General features: G+C 44.9%; 1 protein-coding gene across 4 annotated transcripts in view; it reads left to right on the plus strand.

The window, feature by feature from the left end:
• Positions 1-6,153: 6,153 nt before the first annotated feature.
• Positions 6,154-20,408, plus strand: part of LOC311149986 (pleckstrin homology domain-containing family G member 5-like) — a gene marked incomplete at its 3' end in the record, with an annotated part of 81,188 nt that continues 66,933 nt past the window's right edge. For all 4 annotated transcript variants that reach the window (XM_084187209.1, XM_084187211.1, XM_084187210.1 and 1 more), the window contains exon 1: positions 6,154-6,710. In XM_084187209.1, coding sequence (XP_084043335.1) covers positions 6,626-6,710 — 85 coding nt within the window. In that variant the 5' untranslated portion in view covers positions 6,154-6,625. The remainder of the gene's footprint in view (positions 6,711-20,408) is intronic.

Raw genomic sequence — 20,408 nt, forward strand, 5'->3', positions numbered from 1 at the left:
TGTTTGGGATCATTGTCATGCTGAAAGTCCCAGCCACGTTTAATCTTCAATGCCCTTGCTGATGGAAGGAGGTTTTCACTCAAAATCTCACGATACATGGCCCCATTCATTCTTTCCTTTACACGGATCAGTCGTCCTGGTCCCTTTGCAGAAAAACAGCCCCAAAGCATGATGTTTCCACCCCCATGCTTCACAGTAGGTATGGTGTTCTTTGGATGCAACTCAGCATTCTTTGTCCTCTAAACACGACGAGTTGAGTTTTTACCAAAAAGTTATATTTTGGTTTCATCTGACCATATTACATTCTCCCAATCCTCTTCTGGATCATCCAAATGCACTCTAGCAAACTTCAGATGGGCCTGGACATGTACTGGCTTAAGCAGGGGGACACGTCTGGCACTGCAGGATTTGAGTCCCTGGCGGCGTAGTGTGTTACTGATGGTAGGCTTTGTTACTTTGGTCCCAGCTCTCTGCAGGTCATTCACTAGGTCCCCCCGTGTGGTTCTGGGATTTTTGCTCACCGTTCTTGTGATCAGTTTGACCCCACGGGGTGAGATCTTGCGTGGAGCCCCAGATCGAGGGAGATTATCAGTATGTCTTCCATTTCATAATATTTGCTCCCACAGTTGATTTCTTCACACCAAGCTGCTTACCTATTGCAGATTCAGTCTTCCCAGCCTGGTGCAGGTCTACAATGTTGTTTCTGGTGTCCTTTGACAGCTCTTTGGTCTTGGCCATAGTGGAGTTTGGAGTGTGACTGTTTGAGGTTGTGAACAGGTGTCTTTTATATTGATAACAAGTTCAAACAGGTGCCATTAATACAGGTAACGAGTGGAGGACAGAGGAGCCTCTTAAAGAAGAAGTTACAGGTCTGTGAGAGCCAGAAATCTTGCTTGTTTGTAGGTGACCAAATACTTATTTTCCACCATAATTTGCTAATAAATTCATTAAAAATCCTACAATGTGATTTTCTGGAGAAAAAAAAATCTCAATTTGTCTGTCATAGTTGACGTGAACATATGATGAAAATTACAGGCCTCTCTCATCTTTTTAAGTGGGAGAACTTGCACAAATGGTGGCTGACTAAATACTTTTTTCCCCCACTGTATATATATATATATATTGTTTGTTTTTCATGGACCCCCTGCAGTACCTCCATGGAACCCCGGTTAAATGCCCCTGAGCTATGGAATGTTTCCTGAGCTAAACAAATGTTTGATTGAATGAAAAGGTATCTGAATTTTGAAACATTGTTTATTGTTTAAAGTGAAACATTGCATACTTTTTCCTCACTGTCAATTTGTTACAATAACCATGTTTCCATACAACCTTTTGGTGAGTAAAGTAGCCTACATGTCAGATAAAAAATCTCACGACAGGACTGATGGAAACAACACATTTGTAGGTAAACTTTCCGAATGTCAAAAAAACAAAATATGCTAGACAAAGTGGGATCTTTTTGTGTCTTTAAAATTAATTATGCGATAAATGGTGGTGGAAATGCCTTAATGCGCAAATATTGATATAATAACCATTATATCCATCCAGGACATCTACAGGTGTCACAGGAAGGCCAAAAACATCATCAAGGACTTCAGCCACCCGAGACACGGCCTGTTCACACCGCTACCATCTAGAAGGCGGAGACAGTATAGGTGCATCAAAGCTGGGACCGAGAGACTGAAAAACAGCTTATATCTCCAGGCCATCAGACCGTTAAATGGTCACAATTTTTTACATTTGAGTCATTTAGCAGACGTTCTTATCCAGAGCGACTTACAGTTAGTGAGTGCATACATTTTCATACATTCACCACTAGCCGGCCTCTGCCCAGTTAGTACCCTGCCCTGAACTTAGTCACTGTTACTAGCCGGCTACCACCCTGTACTCTACCCCAGGGTTTCCCAAACTCGGTCCTGTTCGATTGGGTTCAAGTCCGGGCTCTGGCTGGGCCACTCAAGGACATTCAGAGACTTGTCCCGAAGCCACTCCTGCGTTGTCTTGGCTGTGTGCTTAGGGTCGTTGTCCTGTTGGAAGGTCATCTTTCCCTTGATCCTGACTAGTCTCCCAGTTCCTGCCGCGGAAAAACATCCCCACAGCATGAGGCTGCCACCAGCATGCTTCCAGACGTGATGCTTGGCATTCAGGCCAAAGAGTTCAATCTTGTTTTTTTCAGACCAGAGAATCTTCTTTCTCATGGTCTGAGAGGCTTTAGGTGCCTTTTAGCAAACTCCAAGCCGGCTGTCATGTGCCTTTAATGAGGAGTGGCTTCTGTCTGGCCACTCTACCATAAAGGCCTGGTTAGTGGAGTGCTTGCTGCAGAGATGGTTTTCCTTCTGGAATGTTCTCCCATCTCCACAGAGGAACTCTGGAGCTATGTCAGACTGACCATCGGGTTCTTGGTCACCTCCCTGACCAAGGCCCTTCTCCCCCGATTGCTCAGTTTGGCCGGGCGGCTAGCTCTAGGAAGAGTCTTGGTGTTTCCAAACTTCTTCCATTTAAGAATGATGGAGGCCACTGTGTTCTTGGGGACCTTCAATGCTGCAGAAATGTTTTGGTACCCTTCCCCAGGTCTGTGCCTTGACACAATCCACTCTTGGAGCTCTACGGACAATTCCTTCAATGTCATGGCTTGGTTTTTGCTCTGACATTCACTGCCACCTGTGGGACCTTATACTACACAACTGATTCAAATAATTAAAGCTTGATGATGAGTTGGTTATTATAATCAGTGGTGTAGTGCTAGGGCAAAAAACTAAACGTGCACCCAGGACCAAGCCCCAGGACCAAGTTTGGGAAAGCCTGTGCTATACCCGCACTGTATCTGCGAGCTGTTGGCTAGAGCAGTGGTTCTCAAACTTCTCCTCGGGGAGCTCCAGCCATTCCATGTATTTCAACTATTCTAGAGCTAGCACACCTGATTTAACTTGTCAACTAATTATCAAGCCCTTGACAAGGTGAATCAGGTGAGCTAGTTCAGGGTTACAACTACATTGTGAAACGTCTGGGGGGGGGGGGGGGTCCCCAAGGAGAGGTTTGAGAACCACTGGGGTAGAGCGCATGTGCCAAGACCAGAGTGGCACATTGGCTATATAACACAACATTTATATTGACAAGACAAAGCCATCACTAGCACGTTAGAGGCTGCTGCTGCCTATTGAAATCATTGGCCACTTTAAGAAATGGAACACTAGTCACTTTAATAATGTTTACATATCTTGCATTACTCATCTCATATGTACAGTGAGGGAAAAAAGTATTTGATCCCCTGCTGATTTTGTACGTTTGCCCACTGACAAAGAAATGATCAGTCTATATTTGAACAGTGAGAGACAGAATAACAACAAAAAAATCCAGAAAAACGCATGTCAAAATTGTTATAAATTGATTTGCATTTTAATGAGGGAAATAAGTATTTCACCCCCTCTCAATCAGAAAGATTTCTGGCTCCCATGTAAAAAGCTGAGATTAGAAGCACACTCTTAAAGGGAGTGCTCCTAATCTCAGTTTGTTACCTGTATAAAAGACACCTGTACACAGAAGCAATCAATCAATCAGATACCAAACTCTCCACCATGGCCAAGACCAAAGAGCTCTCCAAGGATGTCAGGGACAAGATTGTAGACCTACACAGGGCTGGAATGAGCTACAAGACCATCGCCAAGCAGCTTGGTGAGAAGGTGACAACAGTTGGTGCGATTATTCGCAAATGGAAGAAACCCAAAATAACTATCAATCTCCCTCGGCCTGGGGCTCCATGCAAGATCTCACCTCATGGAGTTGCAATGATCATGAGAATGGTGAGGAATCAGCCCAGAACTACACGGGAGGATCTTGTCAATGATCTCAAGGCATCTGGGACCATAGTCACCAAGAAAACAATTGGTAACACACTACGCCGTGAAGGACTGAAATCCTGCAGCGCCCGCAAGGTCCCCTTGCTCAAGAAAGCACATATACAGGCCCGTCTGAAGTTTGCCAATGAACATCTGAATGATTCAGAGGAGAACTGGGTGAAAGTGTTGTGGTCAGATGAGACCAAAATCGAGCTCTTTGGCATCAACTCAACTCGCCGTGTTTGGAGAAGGAGGAATGCTGCCTATGACCCCAAGAACACCATCCCCACCATCAAACATGGAGGTGGAAACATTATGCTTTGGGGGGTTTTCTGCTAAGGGGACAGGACAACTTCACCGCATCAAAGGGACGATGGACGGGGCCATGTACCGTCAAATCTTGGGTGAGAACCTCCTTCCCTCAGCCAGGGCATTGAAAATGGGTCGTGGATGGGTATTCCAGCATGACAATGACCCAAAACACACGGCCAAGGCAACAAAGGAGTGGCTCAAGAAGAAGCACATTAAGGTCCTGGAGTGGCCTAGCCAATCTCCAGACCTTAATCCCATAGAAAATATGTGGAGGGAGCTGAAGGTTCGAGTTGCCAAACGTCAGCCTCGAAACCTTAATGACTTGGAGAAGATCTGCAAAGAGGAGTGGAACAAAATCCCTCCTGAGATGTGTGCAAACCTGGTGGCCAACTACAAGAAAGTCTGACCTCTGTGATTGCCAACAAGGGTTTTGCCACCAAGTACTAAGTCATGTTTTGCAGAGGGGTCAAATACTTATTTCCCTCATTAAAATGAAAATCAATTTATAACATTTTTGACATGCGAGTTTTTGGATTTTTTTGTTGTTATTCTGTCTCTCACTGTTCAAATAAACCTACCATTAAATCAGTAGGGGATCAAATACTTTTTTCACTCACTGTATATTTTATTTATTTTTTATTTCATCTTTATTTAACCAGGTAAGCCAGTTGATAACAAGTTCTCATTTACAACTGCGACCTGGCTGTATATACTGTATTCTATAATATTCTACTGTATCTTAGTCCATGCCGGTCTGTCATTGCTTGTCCATATATGTATATATCCTTAAATTCCATTCCTTACTTAGATTTGTGTGTATTGGGTATATTGTTAGATATTACTTGTTAGATATTACTGCACTGTTGGAGCTAGAAGCACAAGCATTTTGCTACACCCGCCATAACATCTGCTAAACACGTGTATGTGACAAATAAAATGTAATTTGATTTGATTTAGAGTTGAAAATGTATGGAAGCCCATTCCCGCCACCAAAATAACATACACATGTCAATACTATCTCAACATTTCTAGATGCGTAAGTCAATATTGCTTAAGCTATGTATTTATAGCCTAAAATATTTGTGTTAAGAGAAAATGTGAATGTGATCAAATTAGCTTTATATTCAAACTTCGGGTGGCTAGGCTACTTAGACCTTATCAATCCAAAAATGATTGACTGGAAGTAATTCATCAACACACAAGTGATGGCATGCTGTGTGAGTAACTTTGAAATTACAAATGCAAAAGTCTACATGATGCAACCCTGCATAAAGCAAGCTCAGCCCTGTTAGTTATATTGTCCAATCGCAGTTGTTGTCTATTTTTTTTAAACATATGACCTGACTAGAATAAATCTGGACCCATCATAGCCCATATACAACTGTTTTACAGCTGATTTATTCTATGTCATAGGTTGGTTATTCTATGTCAGGGTCTGGAGGTTGGTTAAGTAGCCTACCAGATCATTAAAAACTCTGGGGACCAGGAAAACAACTCAATCAATTTTCTTTGTTAGTATCTGGTAATGTTGACTTACATTTTTTTAAATGGACTTAGTATCTGGACATTTTTAGATAGTATCTCGAAATGTTCACCTATGTATCTCAACATTTCGATTTAGTACCTTGACATTTTGAGATGGTATAAAAACAATTTTTCGTGGCGTGAATGAGCTTGATTCCCTAGCTGCAACATAGTGCCAACTTTTAAAAGGAAAAAAAAGAAGGTGCCATTAATGAATGGAAAAGGCTATTGATGGTGGAAAAGTGGAGGGACAGACGGCGAGACTAGGCGGGGAATTATGTTTCCATCTTCTTGAAGAAGTCAGTGGCGGAAAGTTGCAACAGAGGAGCCCGCGTGCTTCCCCCATGCAATAACGGATGATTAAAACAAAGCTTATCGTGAGCGGGTTAGAGGGAGGGACTAAAGCTACGGTGGTGATTGGACAAATATTATATTTCGGACCTGGACATCGAAGAGAATGGTTTTCGTGCAACAATAGGTTACTGCTGCATAGCGGAGTAAACAAAAACAGCGGCGTTCTAATGGCCATAATGGAGAATTTACCTTTTAGTAGGCGGTGTTTATTACTTGAATGAGACCTATTCTCCACCAGTCAGCCATTTGCCTGGGAGTCATACGTGTGACAGGTTAGTTAGTCACGAAAGGTTGGATTACGATTTCAATGCATTGTTTTTTAACAGGTTGATTGCTCTCAAACTGATCTACAGAGAACGTCTTGCACGAGCACGGGGGGGCGTTCCAATGTAGAACAACATAATGTGGTCTACAGGAGCTACGATAAAGATGATGCCACCTGGGCGGAATGGAGAGTGATAAAATGGCAAATTCAAGTTAGATTCAAACTTCAAGACAAGACCATCGGAATCTACCACCATTCATTGAGAACAGACATGAAGATGACCAAACATTGATTTTGGGGAATTTTCAGCATAAGAACCAAGAATAGGACCTAAATGGTTCCAAACAAGTGGACCATGAATTCAGTTCTACAGCACAAGTCACCGCAAAGGAGTTGGCTTGGTCTCCGACTACGACTGAGTAAGTAGATTCTATACTCAGTCACATTTCTCTTCTCTCTTTAATAAATCATTCATAATCACATGTATTATCCTTCCATGTCTCATATGCATGTACTCATATGATTTGATGTTAAAGGATTGCCTTTCCTGGTATGCCCATTTTAGATACACTTGGATTTTTTTTACAGTCGTGTCATCTAGGCTATTCCTTTGTGGAATAATTTCCGTGCACTGGTCAAGAGTCCTCCATTAGCGTGTTTCATGTTAATTATAATTGATGTAAGAGAAGTGCACATACAGATTGTTTTATCCCTAGTTTAATAAAGTATGACTAGTGCTTACAGAGGATGGATGCTGTTTAGTTGGTCTGAGAAGACATTAATCGGAACCAGACTCTGATAGAGCTTTGGCCAAGAAAGTCAAAGTAGGGTTAGCCTAGGTAAACAAGAACACCTTGTCGCTTTGGCCCAAGGGCACCAAGTCTTTGCTTGACACAGTTCAGTTTTTGAGCTGGTCAGCACCAGTTTACCAAGGCAAGTAGCCAACACCTCCCTAAGTTGATGCCTTTCCTTGGCAAATGACCAGAGGAGGGAATCATCACAGTTGGTGGCCGATGGCCGAAGTATTTTGGTCTCTGATTTGAGCTAAAGAGGACTTGACGTCACCCACGATGATAGTCTACTGGGAAACAGTGATGTTAAAAGAAGATGAATTAGATTAACCTGTTTGTAGATCTCCCTTTAATATTATTGATCGCATTTCCCCAAAATGTTTGTTTTGGCCTGCCAGCACACCTTCTCCCAAGCACACGTCTGAGCGAGCAGGTTAAGTTTGCATTGGAAAACATTCTCGACTTCAGTCTACTAGATATTCTTTCATTTATACAATTCTGTAAAAAGCTGATTCTTACAATACTGCAATGCAAGTATTTTGCTTTATCCTAATGCCCTCTCGTTCACCCTTTGTCCTATAGAATGTACATCCAGTATATGATGGTTTCCATGAGTGACTGTGGGTTTGAAGTTGTGTAGCCTAATTGGTTGTCTCAACTGTCAGTGTTCCAGGTCTTAAACCTCTGCATTTAAACACACTGGTCTAATCTGGGACCAGATGTCTTGTCTGGATGCTCTGTGCACAAGCACAACAAGAAATATACACAGTTAATTATGGATAGAATTATGAATGTACACATAGGCTACACTATATTATGGACAAAGTGACATAATCTATGATACCTGTGTGTGTGATTGTGAAGTCACCAACAGTGTGGTTTTAGTGAAGTCACCAACAGTGTGGTTTTAGTGTACGATGTAGAGCCTGGAGGGGACATTTGGAGGTTCAGTCAGTGTTCCACGCACAGGAGGTTGGTGGCACCTTCATTGGGGAGGACAGGCTTGTGGAAATGGCTGGAGCGAAATTAGAGGAATGGTATCAAACACATGGTTTCCTTGTGTTTGATACCATTCCATTTGCTCTGTTCCGGCCATTATTATGAACCGTCCTCCCCTCAGCAGCCTCCACTGGTTCCACGCCATGGGACATAAAAGGATACTTCGGGATTTTGGCACTGAATCCCTTTATCTACTTCCCAAGAGTCAGATAAACTCATGGATACATTTTGTCTCTGCATCCAGAATGAAGGAAGTTAGAGGTAGTTTCGCAAGCCAATGCTAACTAGCGTTAGTGCAATGAATGGAAGTCTATGGTATCTACTAGCATGCTAGCAGCAATGCATTTGTTTTTGGGTGTCAATTAAGTACCTTACTGTGATTGTTTTAAATTACAATGGTAAAAAAAAAAGCTTCTTAGCAAAGAGCAATTTCTCAATAAATAATTTTGCTAGGACTGTCTGGGAGTAAACTGAAAATTAGCTGTTATTGGCAGAAAGTTTTATAACTCTTTGACATTGGTCAATTAACTAATTTACCTCCTGGTGATGTCACCAGGCAGGCCAAAACTCCATCCCACCAAAACAGGCTGAAATTTTGAGTAGGATCTATCTGCGGATCGGTGTGTAGTAGTGACAATCTACTACACACCGCACCCACCAAGTAGTGCCACGCGAGAGTTGGGTTCAATAGGGTCTGGCTCCAGCAGATACAGTATGTGTACTAGCTAGCTAGCTAATGTGTACTATCTAGTGTGTTTTAGCTAAATAGCTAGTGTGTATTACCTAAATAGCTAGTGTGTATTAGTTAGTGTGTATTAGCTAGATAGCTAGTGTATTCTAGCTAGCTAGTGTGCATGTAGTGAAGTAATGCTTATATTGGCGTAATGCTAGTGGGCGCGGCATGTACTTTTACAAGTACCCTCTATGGCAGTGGGCGCGCCGTGTGGTTACTGCAGTCCGCAGATAGATATTATTGGACATTTCAGGCAGTCTTTTCAAACAGCTCTTACACTAAAGCGCCATTATCATTTTCCCAGTATTATTCCAACCTCATAGTGTGGAAATACACTCACCAGCCAGTTTAATAGGTACACCACCCAGTTCACGGAAATGGTTCGCTCCTCCAGACGGTGAGTCACGTGGTCGTGGCTTGCTATATAAAACAGGCATCGAGACATTCAGTTATTTTTCGAATGGATAAAACAAATGACCTAAGCGACTTTGAGTGTGGTGTGATCTTCGGTGCCAGGTGCGCCGGATCCAGTATCTCAGAAACGGCCGCCCTCCTGGGCTTTTCACGCACGACAGAGTCTAGGGTTTACCGAGAATGGTGTGACAAACAAAAAAACATCCAGTCAACGGCAGTCATGTGGGCAAAAACAGCTTGTTGTTGAGAGAGGTTGAATGAGAATGGCAAGAATCGAGCAAGCTAACAGGCGGGCCACAAACAGATAAATAACGGCGCAGTACAACAGTGGTGTGCAGAAGGGCATCTGGGAATGCATAACTCGTCGGTCCTCGTTACGGATGGGCTATTGCAGCAGACGACCACATCAGGTTCCACTCCTATCAGCTAAAAACATTGCCTGGTCCGACAAATCACAGTTCCTGTGACGGCAGAGTCAGGATTTGGTGGAAGCAGCATGAGTCCATAGACCCATCCTGCCTGGTGTCAAAGGTACAAGCTGTTGGCGGTGGTGTACTGGTGTGGGGAATATTTTCCTGGTACACGTTAGGTCCCTTGATACCAATTGAGAAATGATTGAACGCCACAGCGTATCTGAACATTGTTCTTGACCAAACCCAATAGAGCAACTTTGGGATGAGATGGAATGGGCTGTTCGCAGCATGAATGTTCCATCTGCAGCAACTGTGTGATGCCATCGCGTCTTCATGGACCAATATCCCTGTGGAAAGTTTCCAACACCTTGTAGAATCCATGCCCCGAAGATTCGGGCTGTTCTGGAGGCAAAGGGGAGTCCGACTCGGTACTAGATGGGTGTACCTAATAAACTGGCCTGTGAGTGTATATAAAACACAGGAAAATCACGTTTTGACTGCACTTGGCCTTTAAGCTAGTCTTTAAACACACTGTCTGGTGTAATCTGGGAGCAGATGTCTGGTCTCTTTTGTGTTTGGGGGTCACTGGCTCTTGGCTTGTGACTCGTTCTGGTTTCAACATCCTCCTTTGGACACGTGTATGTCTATTGTTCCACTTTTTCTCCAGTGATTTCCTTTTTCTTCTCCTACTTTTACTTTCCTGACACTTGCTGCTGCTCTCTCTGGTCTTGTGGTGTTTTGTTCTGTTATTTCTTTATTTTTGTATCTCCTTTCTTCCACTGCAGAAAAGGATTGACCATGGGTATGTGACTGTGACTGTTTAAACCCATTGCTTTATCTTTGCATGATACCGATCTGTTCCAGAGCCTCCAAAGTTTGTGACTACCAGTGTGTCCATTTCCTACTCAACATAGGTCCGTGTAACTGTGTGGAGGAACCCTCAAGAATGTTTTGACAGTTGAAATTGATGCATTCAGTTTAAATTGCCATCTAGGTGCTCTGACAGTCACCCCCTAATGTCAGGAAAAACAACCTATGAAACAATTTATTTAAAATTAAATGTTGATGATATGACTGATGTAGCCTGCCTACCAAGTATTGTGGCAAAGGTGGTATGGTCGAGTCGGCTTGGTTGGTTGCTGTCTCTTGTCTCTTCCTCCCTGCTCACTGTGTCACTCACTCACAGTACGGCCCCCTTACCCCACCTGCTAAAACAGCACCTCTCTCCCTCCTCTTGCGCTTTATCAGCTCCGGTTAATAAAGTATCTCGGACCGGGTCTGGATCTGACCAGGTCTATACGGAACGGGTCTAGTTGTCCTCGGGTCCATTCGGAACGGGGCTCTGTATTTCAAAAATGTATTAATGCATATCGGCTCCGGGCAGTGCTTAATTTGTAAATTGGAGGTGCCGTAACAAAAAGTGAGCGCGAAAGGGGGGTGACTTGGGGAGCTCTGAGGTAGAAATCACCTTTATAATAAACAGTAGAGTAGAGGCACTTACAGAACTTGCACACACGGGGAAGGAAGGATTACTTCATCCTAACCCAGGTATTCCTTAAAGAGGTGGGGTTTCAAATGTCTCCGGAAGGTGGTGAGTGACTCCGCTGTCCTGGCGTCGTGAGGGAGCTTGTTCCACCATTGGGGTGCCAGAGCAGCGAACAGTTTTGACTGGGCTGAGCGGGAACTATGCTTCCGCAGAGGAAGGGGAGCCAGCAGGCCAGAGGTGGATGAACGCAATGCCCTCGTTTGGGTGTAGGGACTGATCAGAGCCTGAAGGTACGGAGGTGCCGTTCCCCTCACTGCTCCATAGGCAAGCACCATGGTCTTGTAACGGATGCGAGCTTCAACTGGAAGCCAGGGGGGTGACGTGAGAGAACTTGGGAAGGTTGAACACCAGACGGGCTGCGGCATTCTGGATGAGTTGTAGGGGTTTAATGGCACAGGCAGGGAGCCCAGCCAACAGCGACTTGCAGTAATCCAGACGGGAGATGACAAGTGCCTGGATTAGGACCTGTGCCGCTTCCTGTGCAAGGCAGGGTCGTACTCTCCGAATGTTGTAGAGCATGAACCTGCAGGATCGGGTCACCGCCTTGATGTTAGCGGAGAACGACAGGGTGTTGTCCAGGGTCACGCCAAGGCTCTTCGCACTCTGGGAGGAGGACACAACGGAGTTGTCAACCGTGATGGCGAGATCATGGAACGGGCAGTCCTTCCCCGGGAGGAAGAGCAGCTCCGTCTTGCCAGGGTTCAGCTTGAGGTGGTGAGCCGTCATCCATACTGATATGTCGGCCAGACATGCAGAGATGCGATTCGCCACCTGGTTATCAGAAGGGGGAAAGGAGAAGATTAGTTGTGTATCGTCAGCGTAGCAATGATAGGAGAGGCCATGTGAGGATATGACAGAGCCAAGTGACTTGGTGTATAGGGAGAAAAGGAGAGGGCCTAGAACTGAGCCCTGGGGGACACCAGTGGTGAGAGCACGTGGTGTGGAGACAGCTTCTCGCCACGCCACTTGGTAGGAGCGACCGGTCAGGTAGGACGCAATCCAGGAGTGAACCGCGCCGGAGATGCCCAGCTCGGAGAGGGTGGAGAGGAGGATCTGATGGTTCACAGTATCAAAGGCAGCAGACAGGTCTAGAAGGACAAGAGCAGAGGAGAGAGAGTTAGCTTTAGCAGTGCGGAGAGCCTCCGTGACACAGAGAAGAGCAGTCTCAGTTGAATGACCAGTCCTGAAACCTGACTGGTTTGGATCAAGAAGGTCATTCTGAGAGAGATAGCAAGAGAGTTGGCTAAAGACGGCACGCTCAATAGTTTTGGAAAGAAAAGAAAGAAGGGATACTGGTCTGTAGTTGTTGACATCAGTGGGATCGAGTGTTGGTTTTTTGAGAAGGGGTGCAACTCTCGCTCTCTTGAAGACGGAAGGGACATGGCCAGCGGTCAAGGATGAGTTGATCAGCGAGGTGAGGTAGGGGAGAAGGTCACCGGAGATGGTCTGGAGAAGAGAGGAGGGGATGGGGTCAAGCAGGCAGGTTGTTGGGCGGCCTGCAGTCACTAATCGCAAGATTTTATCTGGCACCGCCGAATACAAAAGTAACCTACAATAACTACACAACAACTACCCACAACAGCCCACGATGCCTACCTATACTACTTAATAATATACAGCCCACGATGCCTACCTATAATACCTAACTACAATCTAAATACATAGTTTAAGCCTTACTCGACAAAGCCCAAGCTATGTATAAAGCCAAACTGGCAGACTGCAATCAGTAGCTGTAATTAAGTACAGCAGCTACCAACCACCTAACGTTAATGCCTCGGATAATGAGGTTAGAAAAACAGCTGAATGGTGGCAGCTAGCTGGCTCAATCACAGGTACTCTTAAGCGTGAAATAACATTGGAAACAACTAACCACAGTTGCTAAAAGTTACCAGTAGCTACCCGCTAGCTAGCTAGCTAGCTTTGTTGGTCCAAGTAGTGGGTAAGCTAGCCTCGTGCTTCGCCGGGGTCCGCCGAATACAATACTTACCTACAATAATTACCTACAATAACCTACAATAACTACCTGAGTAAACTACCTATAATACCTAACTACAATACCTACCTACAATCTAAATACATGGTTTAAGCTTTACTCAACACCATATAAGAAGCCAAGCTTACCTCCTGCTAGAGAAAACACAACCTCTCCCGTCTCCTCCTGTTGCTTTATTTAACCAGGTAAGCCAGTTGAGAACAAGTTCTCATTTACAACTGCGACCTGGCCAAGATAAAGCAAAGCAGTGCGATAAAAACAACAACACAGAGTTACATATGGGGTAAAACAAAACATAAAGTCAAAAATACAACAGAAAATATATATACAGTGTGTGCAAATGTAGCAAGTTATGGAGGTAAGGCAATAAATAGGCTATAGTGCAAAATAATTACAATTAGTATTAACACTGGAATGAAAGATGTGCAAATAGAGATACTGGGGTGCAAATGAGCAAAATAAATAACAATATGTGGATGAGGTAGTTGGGTGGGCTAATTTCAGATGGGCTGTGTACAGGTGCAGTGATCGGTAAGGTGCCTGATGCTTAAAGTTAGTGAGGGAGATACGAGTCTCCTGCTTCAGAGATTTTTGCAAATCGTTCCAGTCATTGGCAGCAGAGAACTGGAAGGAATGGCGGCCAAAGGAGGTGTTGGCTTTGGGGATGACCAGTGAGATATACCTGCTGGAGCGCATACATCAGGTGGGTGTTGCTATGGTGACCAATGAGCTAAGATAAGGCGGGGATTTGCCTAGCAGTGATTTATAGATGGCCTGGAGCCAGTGGGTTTGGTGACGAATATGTAATGAGGACCAGCCAACAAGAGCGTACAGGTCACAGTGGTGGGTAGTGTATGGGGCTTTGGTGACAAAACGGATGGCACTGTGATAGACTACATCCAATTTGCTGAGTAGAGTGTTGGAGGCTATTTTGTAAATGACATTGCCGAAGTCAAGGATCGGTAGGATAGTCAGTTTTACGAGGGCATGTTTGGCAGCATGAGTGAAGGAGGCTTTGTTGCGAAATAGGAAACCGATTCTAGATTTAACTTTGGATTGGAGATTCTTAATGTGAGTCTGGAAGGAGAGTTTACAGTCTAACCAGACACCTAGGTATTTGTAGTTGTCCACATACTCTAGGTCAGACCCGTCGAGAGTAGTGATTCTAGTCGGGTGGGTGGGTGCCAGCAGTGTTCGATTGTGAAGAGCATGCATTTAGTTTTACTAGTGTTTAAGAGCAGTTGGAGGCTACTGAAGGAGTGTTGTATGGCATTGAAGCTCGTTTGGAGGTTTGTTAACACAGTGTCCAATGAAGGGCCAGATGTATACAAAATGGTGTCGTCTGCGTAGAGGTGGATCTGAGAGTCACCAGCAGCAAGAGCAACATCATTGATATACACAGAGAAAAGAGTCGGCCCAAGAATTGAACCCTGTGGCACCCCCATAGAGACTGCCATAGGTCCAGACAACAGGCCCTCCGATTTGACACATTGAACTCTGAGAAGTAGTTGGTGAACCAGGCGAGGCAGTCATTTGAGAAACCAAGGCTATTTAGTCTGCTAATAAGAATGCAGTGGTTGACAGAGTCGAAAGCCTTGGCCAGGTCGATGAAGACGGCTGCACAGTACTGTCCATTATCGATCTCGGTTATAATATCGTTTAGGACCTTGAGCGTGGCTGAGGTGCACCCATGACCAGCTCGGAAACTGGATTGCATAGCGGAGAAGGTACGGTGGGATTCGAAATGGTCGGTGATCTGTTTGTTAACTTGGCTTTTTAAAAAGGCAGGGCAGGATGGATATAGGTCTGTAACAGTTTGGATTTAGAGTGTCACCCCCTTTGAAGAGGGGGATGACCGCGGCAGCTTTCCAATCTCTGGGGATCTCAGGCGTTACGAAAGAGAGGTTGAACCGGCTAGTAATAGGGGTTGCGACAATTTCTGCGGCTAGTTTTAGAAAGAAAGGGTCCAGATTGTCTAGCCCAGATGATTTGTAGGGGTCCAGATTTTGCAGCTCTTTCAGAACATCAGCTGTCTGAATTTGTGTGAAGGAGAAGCGGGGGGGGGGCATGGGCAAGTTGCAGCGGAGGGTGCAGAGCTGGTGGCCGGGGTAGTGGTAGCCAGGTGGAAAGCATGGCCAGCCGTAGCAAAATGCTTGTTGAAATTCTCGATTGTTGTAGATTTATCGGTGGTGATAGTGTTTCCTAGCCTCAGTGCAGTGGGCAGCTGGGAGGAAGTGCTCTTATTCTCCATGGACTTTACAGTGTCCGAAAACTTAGTTAGTGCTACAGGATGCAAATTTCTGTTTGAAAAAGTTAGCCTTTGCTTTCCTAACTGCTTGTGTATATTGGTTCCTAACTTCCCTGAAAAGTTGCATATCACGGGGGCTATTTGATGCTAATGCAGTACGCCACAGGATGTTTTTGTGCTGGTCAAGGGCAGTCAAGTCTGAGGAGAACCAGGGGCTATAGCTGTTCTTAGTTCTGTATTTTTTGAATGGGGCATGTTTATTTAAGATTGAGAGGAAATTACTTTTAAAGAACAACCAGGCATCCTCTACTGACGGAATGAGATCTATATCCATCCAGGATACCTGAGCCAGGTCAATTGGGAAGGCCTGCTCGCTAAAGTGTTTTAGGGAGCGTTTGACAGTGATGAAGGGTGGTCGTTTGACCGCGGACCCGTTACGGACGCAGGCAATAAGGCAGTGATCGCTGAGATCCTGGTTGAAGACAGCGGAGGTGTATTTAGAGGGTAAGTTAGTCAGGATGATATCTATGAGGGTACCCATGTTTACGGATTTAGGGTTTATCCTGGTAGGTTCGTTGATAATTTGTGTGAGATTGAGGGCATCTAGTTTAGATTGTAGGATGGCCGGGGTGTTAAGCATATCCCAATTTAGGTCACCAAGCATTACGAACTCTGAGGATAGATGGGGGGCAATCAATTCACATATGGTGTCCAGGGCACAGCTGGGGGCTGAGGGGGGTCTGTAGCGAGCGGCAACAGTGAGAGACTTATTTCTGCAAAGGTGGATTTTTAGAAGTAGAAGCTCAAACTGTTTGGGCACAGACCTGGATAGTATGATGGAGCTCTGCAGGCTATCTCTACAGTAGATTGCAACTCCACCCCCTTTGGCAGTTCTATCTAGACGGAAAATGTTGTAGTTGGGGATGGAAATTTCAGAATCTTTGGTGGCCTTCCTAAGCCCGGATTCAGACACTGCTAGAACATCAGGGTTGGTGGAGTGTGGTAACGCAGTGAATAACTCAAACTTAGGAAGGAGGCTTCTGATATTTACGTGCAGAAAACCAAGGCTTTTACGGTTACAGAAGTCAACAAATGATAGCTCCTGGGGAGTAGGAGTGATACTGGGGGCTGCAGGGCCTGGGTTAGCCTCTACATCACCAGAAGAACAGAGGAGGACTAGAATAAGGATATGGCTAAAGGCTTTAAGAACTGGTCTTCTAGTGTGTTGGTTACAGAGAGTAAAGGGGGCAGATTTCCGGGCGTTGTAGAAAAGATTCAGGGCATTATGTACAGACAAGGATATGGACGGATATGAGTACAGTGGAGGTAAACCTAAGCGTTGGGTAACAATGAAAGAGAGAGCATCACTGGAGGCACCGATTGAGCCGGTCTCGGCGTGTATGGGGGGTGGAACAAAGGAACTATTTGAGGCAGTTTGAGAAGGACTTGGGGTTCTACAGTGAAATTGTATAATAACAACTAACCCAAACAGCAATAGGCAAGGTATATTGACATGGGAGAGAGCAATAAAGCTTTCACAGGTGTTATTAGAGAGAGCTAAGACAACAACTGGTAATGGCGATAAAGTTTGGGCTGATCTAAACATAATAAACAGGACAGGGTACCGTGTAAAGGAACAGTCCAGCAGGCATCAGCTGTGCAGCTGAGTGATCATAATTTCCAGTGAACAGCAATATGTGAGTCCGAGAGCAGTTCAAATTGGTGCTTCAGCACAGCGAGCAGGAAGCACAGTTGTAGTTTGTGTGTGCTAGTGGGCTGGGGCTAGCAGATGGATCTTCGTGGTCATCGCAACGGGAAGCCTGTTGAAACCACAGACGATTACGTCGGCAGACCAGTCGTGATGGATCGGCAGGGCTCCGTGTCGACTCTAGGAGGTCCCGTCCGGTTGACAGAGAGGTAGATAGCTGGGAGATGTGCCTGACTCAAGGCTAGCTCAAGGCTGATTAGCCAACAACAACGTTCATTTGGTTGCAGCTAGCTAGTTGCGATTATCCAGTGTTAATGGGCCAGTGATTCAGAGATTCCGGCAGAATATCCGATAGGTTCTGGGTCGATAACTCGCTGTGCAGACAGTGCAGACTGGCCGATAATAGTCCAGGCTAGAGCTGGCTGGTAGGTAGTGCAGGCCACGGACAATGGTGAAAACCGGTAACGGTGGCTAATAGCAAGTAGCTAGTTAGCTGGTTAGCTGGCTACTCCCGTCTGGTAGACAGAGCGGTAGATAGCCGGGGCTAGCTCAAGGCTCAAGGCTAACTGGTGCTACGGGGGCAGTGGTGATTAGCCTACAGCAACATCCTTTCGACATCCATTCGGTTGCGGCTAGCTAGATCCGGTGTTATGGTCCAGTGATTCAGTTATTCCGGCAGAAAATCTGATGTTCTGGGTGAAAACCGCTAACGGCGGCTAATAGCAAGTAGCTAGTTAGCTAGTTAGCTGGCTGGCTAGTTTCAACTGGAGATTCTAGATAAAGGTGAGTAAATAATAGAATCCGTTCCGCATTGAGTGAGGCGGGTTGCTGGAAAGTATATTTAGTAGAAGGATGAAATGTGTGATAGGAAAATATATACGTAAAATACAAAAAACTGGCTATTTACATGGACACACAAGAGAACACGACCGCACTGCTACGCTATCTTGGAAAATCTCATTCTAGTTCTAGGCGCGCTACTCACACAGCCATGGCCACACATTGGTCTGAAACAGGTTGCAGTGTTACGCAAACCATAAGCCCTTAGAATATCAGGCCCGGGCTGAAAATGTACTTTTTCACATTCCGTTTCTTTTTTCTTGTCAAAGTATTTAATAATTCCTTTAAAATGTTTTTATTCAAAATTATTGCGTTTTTTTTAACGTTTAATGTAAATTATCTAAAAACATGTAAACTCCGATTTGATCAATTTAGCAGGTACATCATTGATATTTTAAATGAATTTACATTTTAACTTCAAATTACTACCACAAAGATGGCTGCTTGTCCACCCACCGTCGAATGTCAACTTAAAAGGGGAATGTATATTCTATTATCTATATTTCTATGATTTCAATAGGTTTCCTACGGAAGATTGACAGTATAATTTAAAACAGTTTATATTACCATCCAAGTCAACATTCTCTGATGTGTGGACCTCCAACCATCTTTGTGCTACCATTTGAAAGTGGAAATCTCAATTGTATTTGTCCATTTCCATGTAAAAGGACCTATGAGCACCAACATGTGAAGTTCATAGGAGCACATCAAATATGGTGTCAAATGAAGGAAGAGTCTATATATATATATATATATATATATATATATATACAGCTCAAAAAAATAAAGGGAACACTTAAACAACACAATGTAACTCCAAGTCAATCACACTTCTGTGAAATCAAACTGTCCACTTAGGAAGCAACACTGATTGACAATAAATGTCACATGCTGTTGTGCAAATGGAATAGACAACAGGTGGAAATTATAGGCAATTAGCAAGACACCCCCAATAAAGGACTGTGACCACAGACCACTTCTCAGTTCCTATGCTTCCTGGCTGATGTTTTGGTCACTTTTGAATGCTGGCGGTGCTTTCACTCTAGTGGTAGCATGAGACGGAGTCTACAACCCACACAAGTGGCTCAGGATGGCACATCAATGCGAGCTGTGGCAAGAAGGTTTGCTGTGTCTGTCAGCTTACTGTCCAGAGCATGGAGGCGCTACCAGGAGACAGGCCAGTACATCAGGAGACGTGGAGGAGGCCGTAGGAGGGCAACAACCCAGCAGCAGGACTGCTACCTCCGCCTTTGTGCAAGGAGGAGCAGGAGGAGCACTGCCAGAGCCCTGCAAAATGACCTTCAGCAGGCCACAAATGTGCATGTGTCTGCTCAAACGGTCAGAAACAGACTCCATGAGGTGGGGGTTGTGCTTACAGCCCAACACCGTGCAGGACGTTTGGCATTTGCCAGAGAACACCAAGATTGGCAAATTCGCCACTGGCGCCCTGTGCTCTTCACAGATGAAAGCAGGTTCACACTGAGCACATGTGACAGACGTGACAGAGTCTGGAGACGCCATGGAGAACGTTCTGCTGCCTGCAACATCCTCCAGCATGACCGGTTTGGCGGTGGGTCAGTCATGGTGTGGGGTGGCATTTCTTTGGGGGGCCGCACAGCCCTCCATGTGCTCGCCAGAGGTAGCCTGACTGCCATTAGGTACCGAGATGAGATCCTCAGACCCCTTGTGAGACCATATGCTGGTGCGGTTGGCCCTGGGTTCCTCCTAATGCAAGACAATGCTAGACCTCATGTAGCTGGAGTGTGTCAGCAGTTCCTGCAAGAGGAAGGCATTGATGCTATGGACTGGCCCGCCCGTTCCCCAGACCTGAATCCAATTGAGCACATCTGGGACATCATGTCTCGCTCCATCCACCAACCCCACGTTGCACCACAGACTGTCCAGGAGTTGGCGGATGCTTTAGTCCAGGTCTGGGAGGAGATCCCTCAGGAGACCATCCGCCACCTCATCATGAGCATGCCCAGGCGTTGTAGGGAGGTCATACAGGCACGTGGAGGCCACACACACTACTGAGCCTCATTTTGACTTGTTTTAAGGACATTACATCAAAGTTGGATCAGCCTGTAGTGTGGTTTTCCACTTTAATTTTGAGGGTGACTCCAAATCCAGACCTCCATGGGTTGAATAATTTGATTTCCATTGATAATTTTTGTGTGATTTTGTTGTCAGCACATTCAACTATGTAAAGAAAAAAGTATTTAATAAGATTATTTCATTCATTCAGATCTAGGATGTGTTATTTTAGTGTTCCCTTTATTTTTTTGAGCAGTGTATATACTACCGTTCAAAAGTTTGGGGTCACTTACAAATGTCCTTGTTTTCCGTGAAAACATGAAATGAGTTTGAATAGGAAATATATCAAAATGCATAGGAAATGTAGTCATTGACAAGGTTAGAAATAATGATTTTTA

This window comes from Coregonus lavaretus, assembly GCF_964263955.1.
Source record: "Coregonus lavaretus genome assembly, chromosome: 22".
Classification (NCBI taxonomy): Eukaryota; Metazoa; Chordata; class Actinopteri; order Salmoniformes; family Salmonidae; genus Coregonus; species Coregonus lavaretus.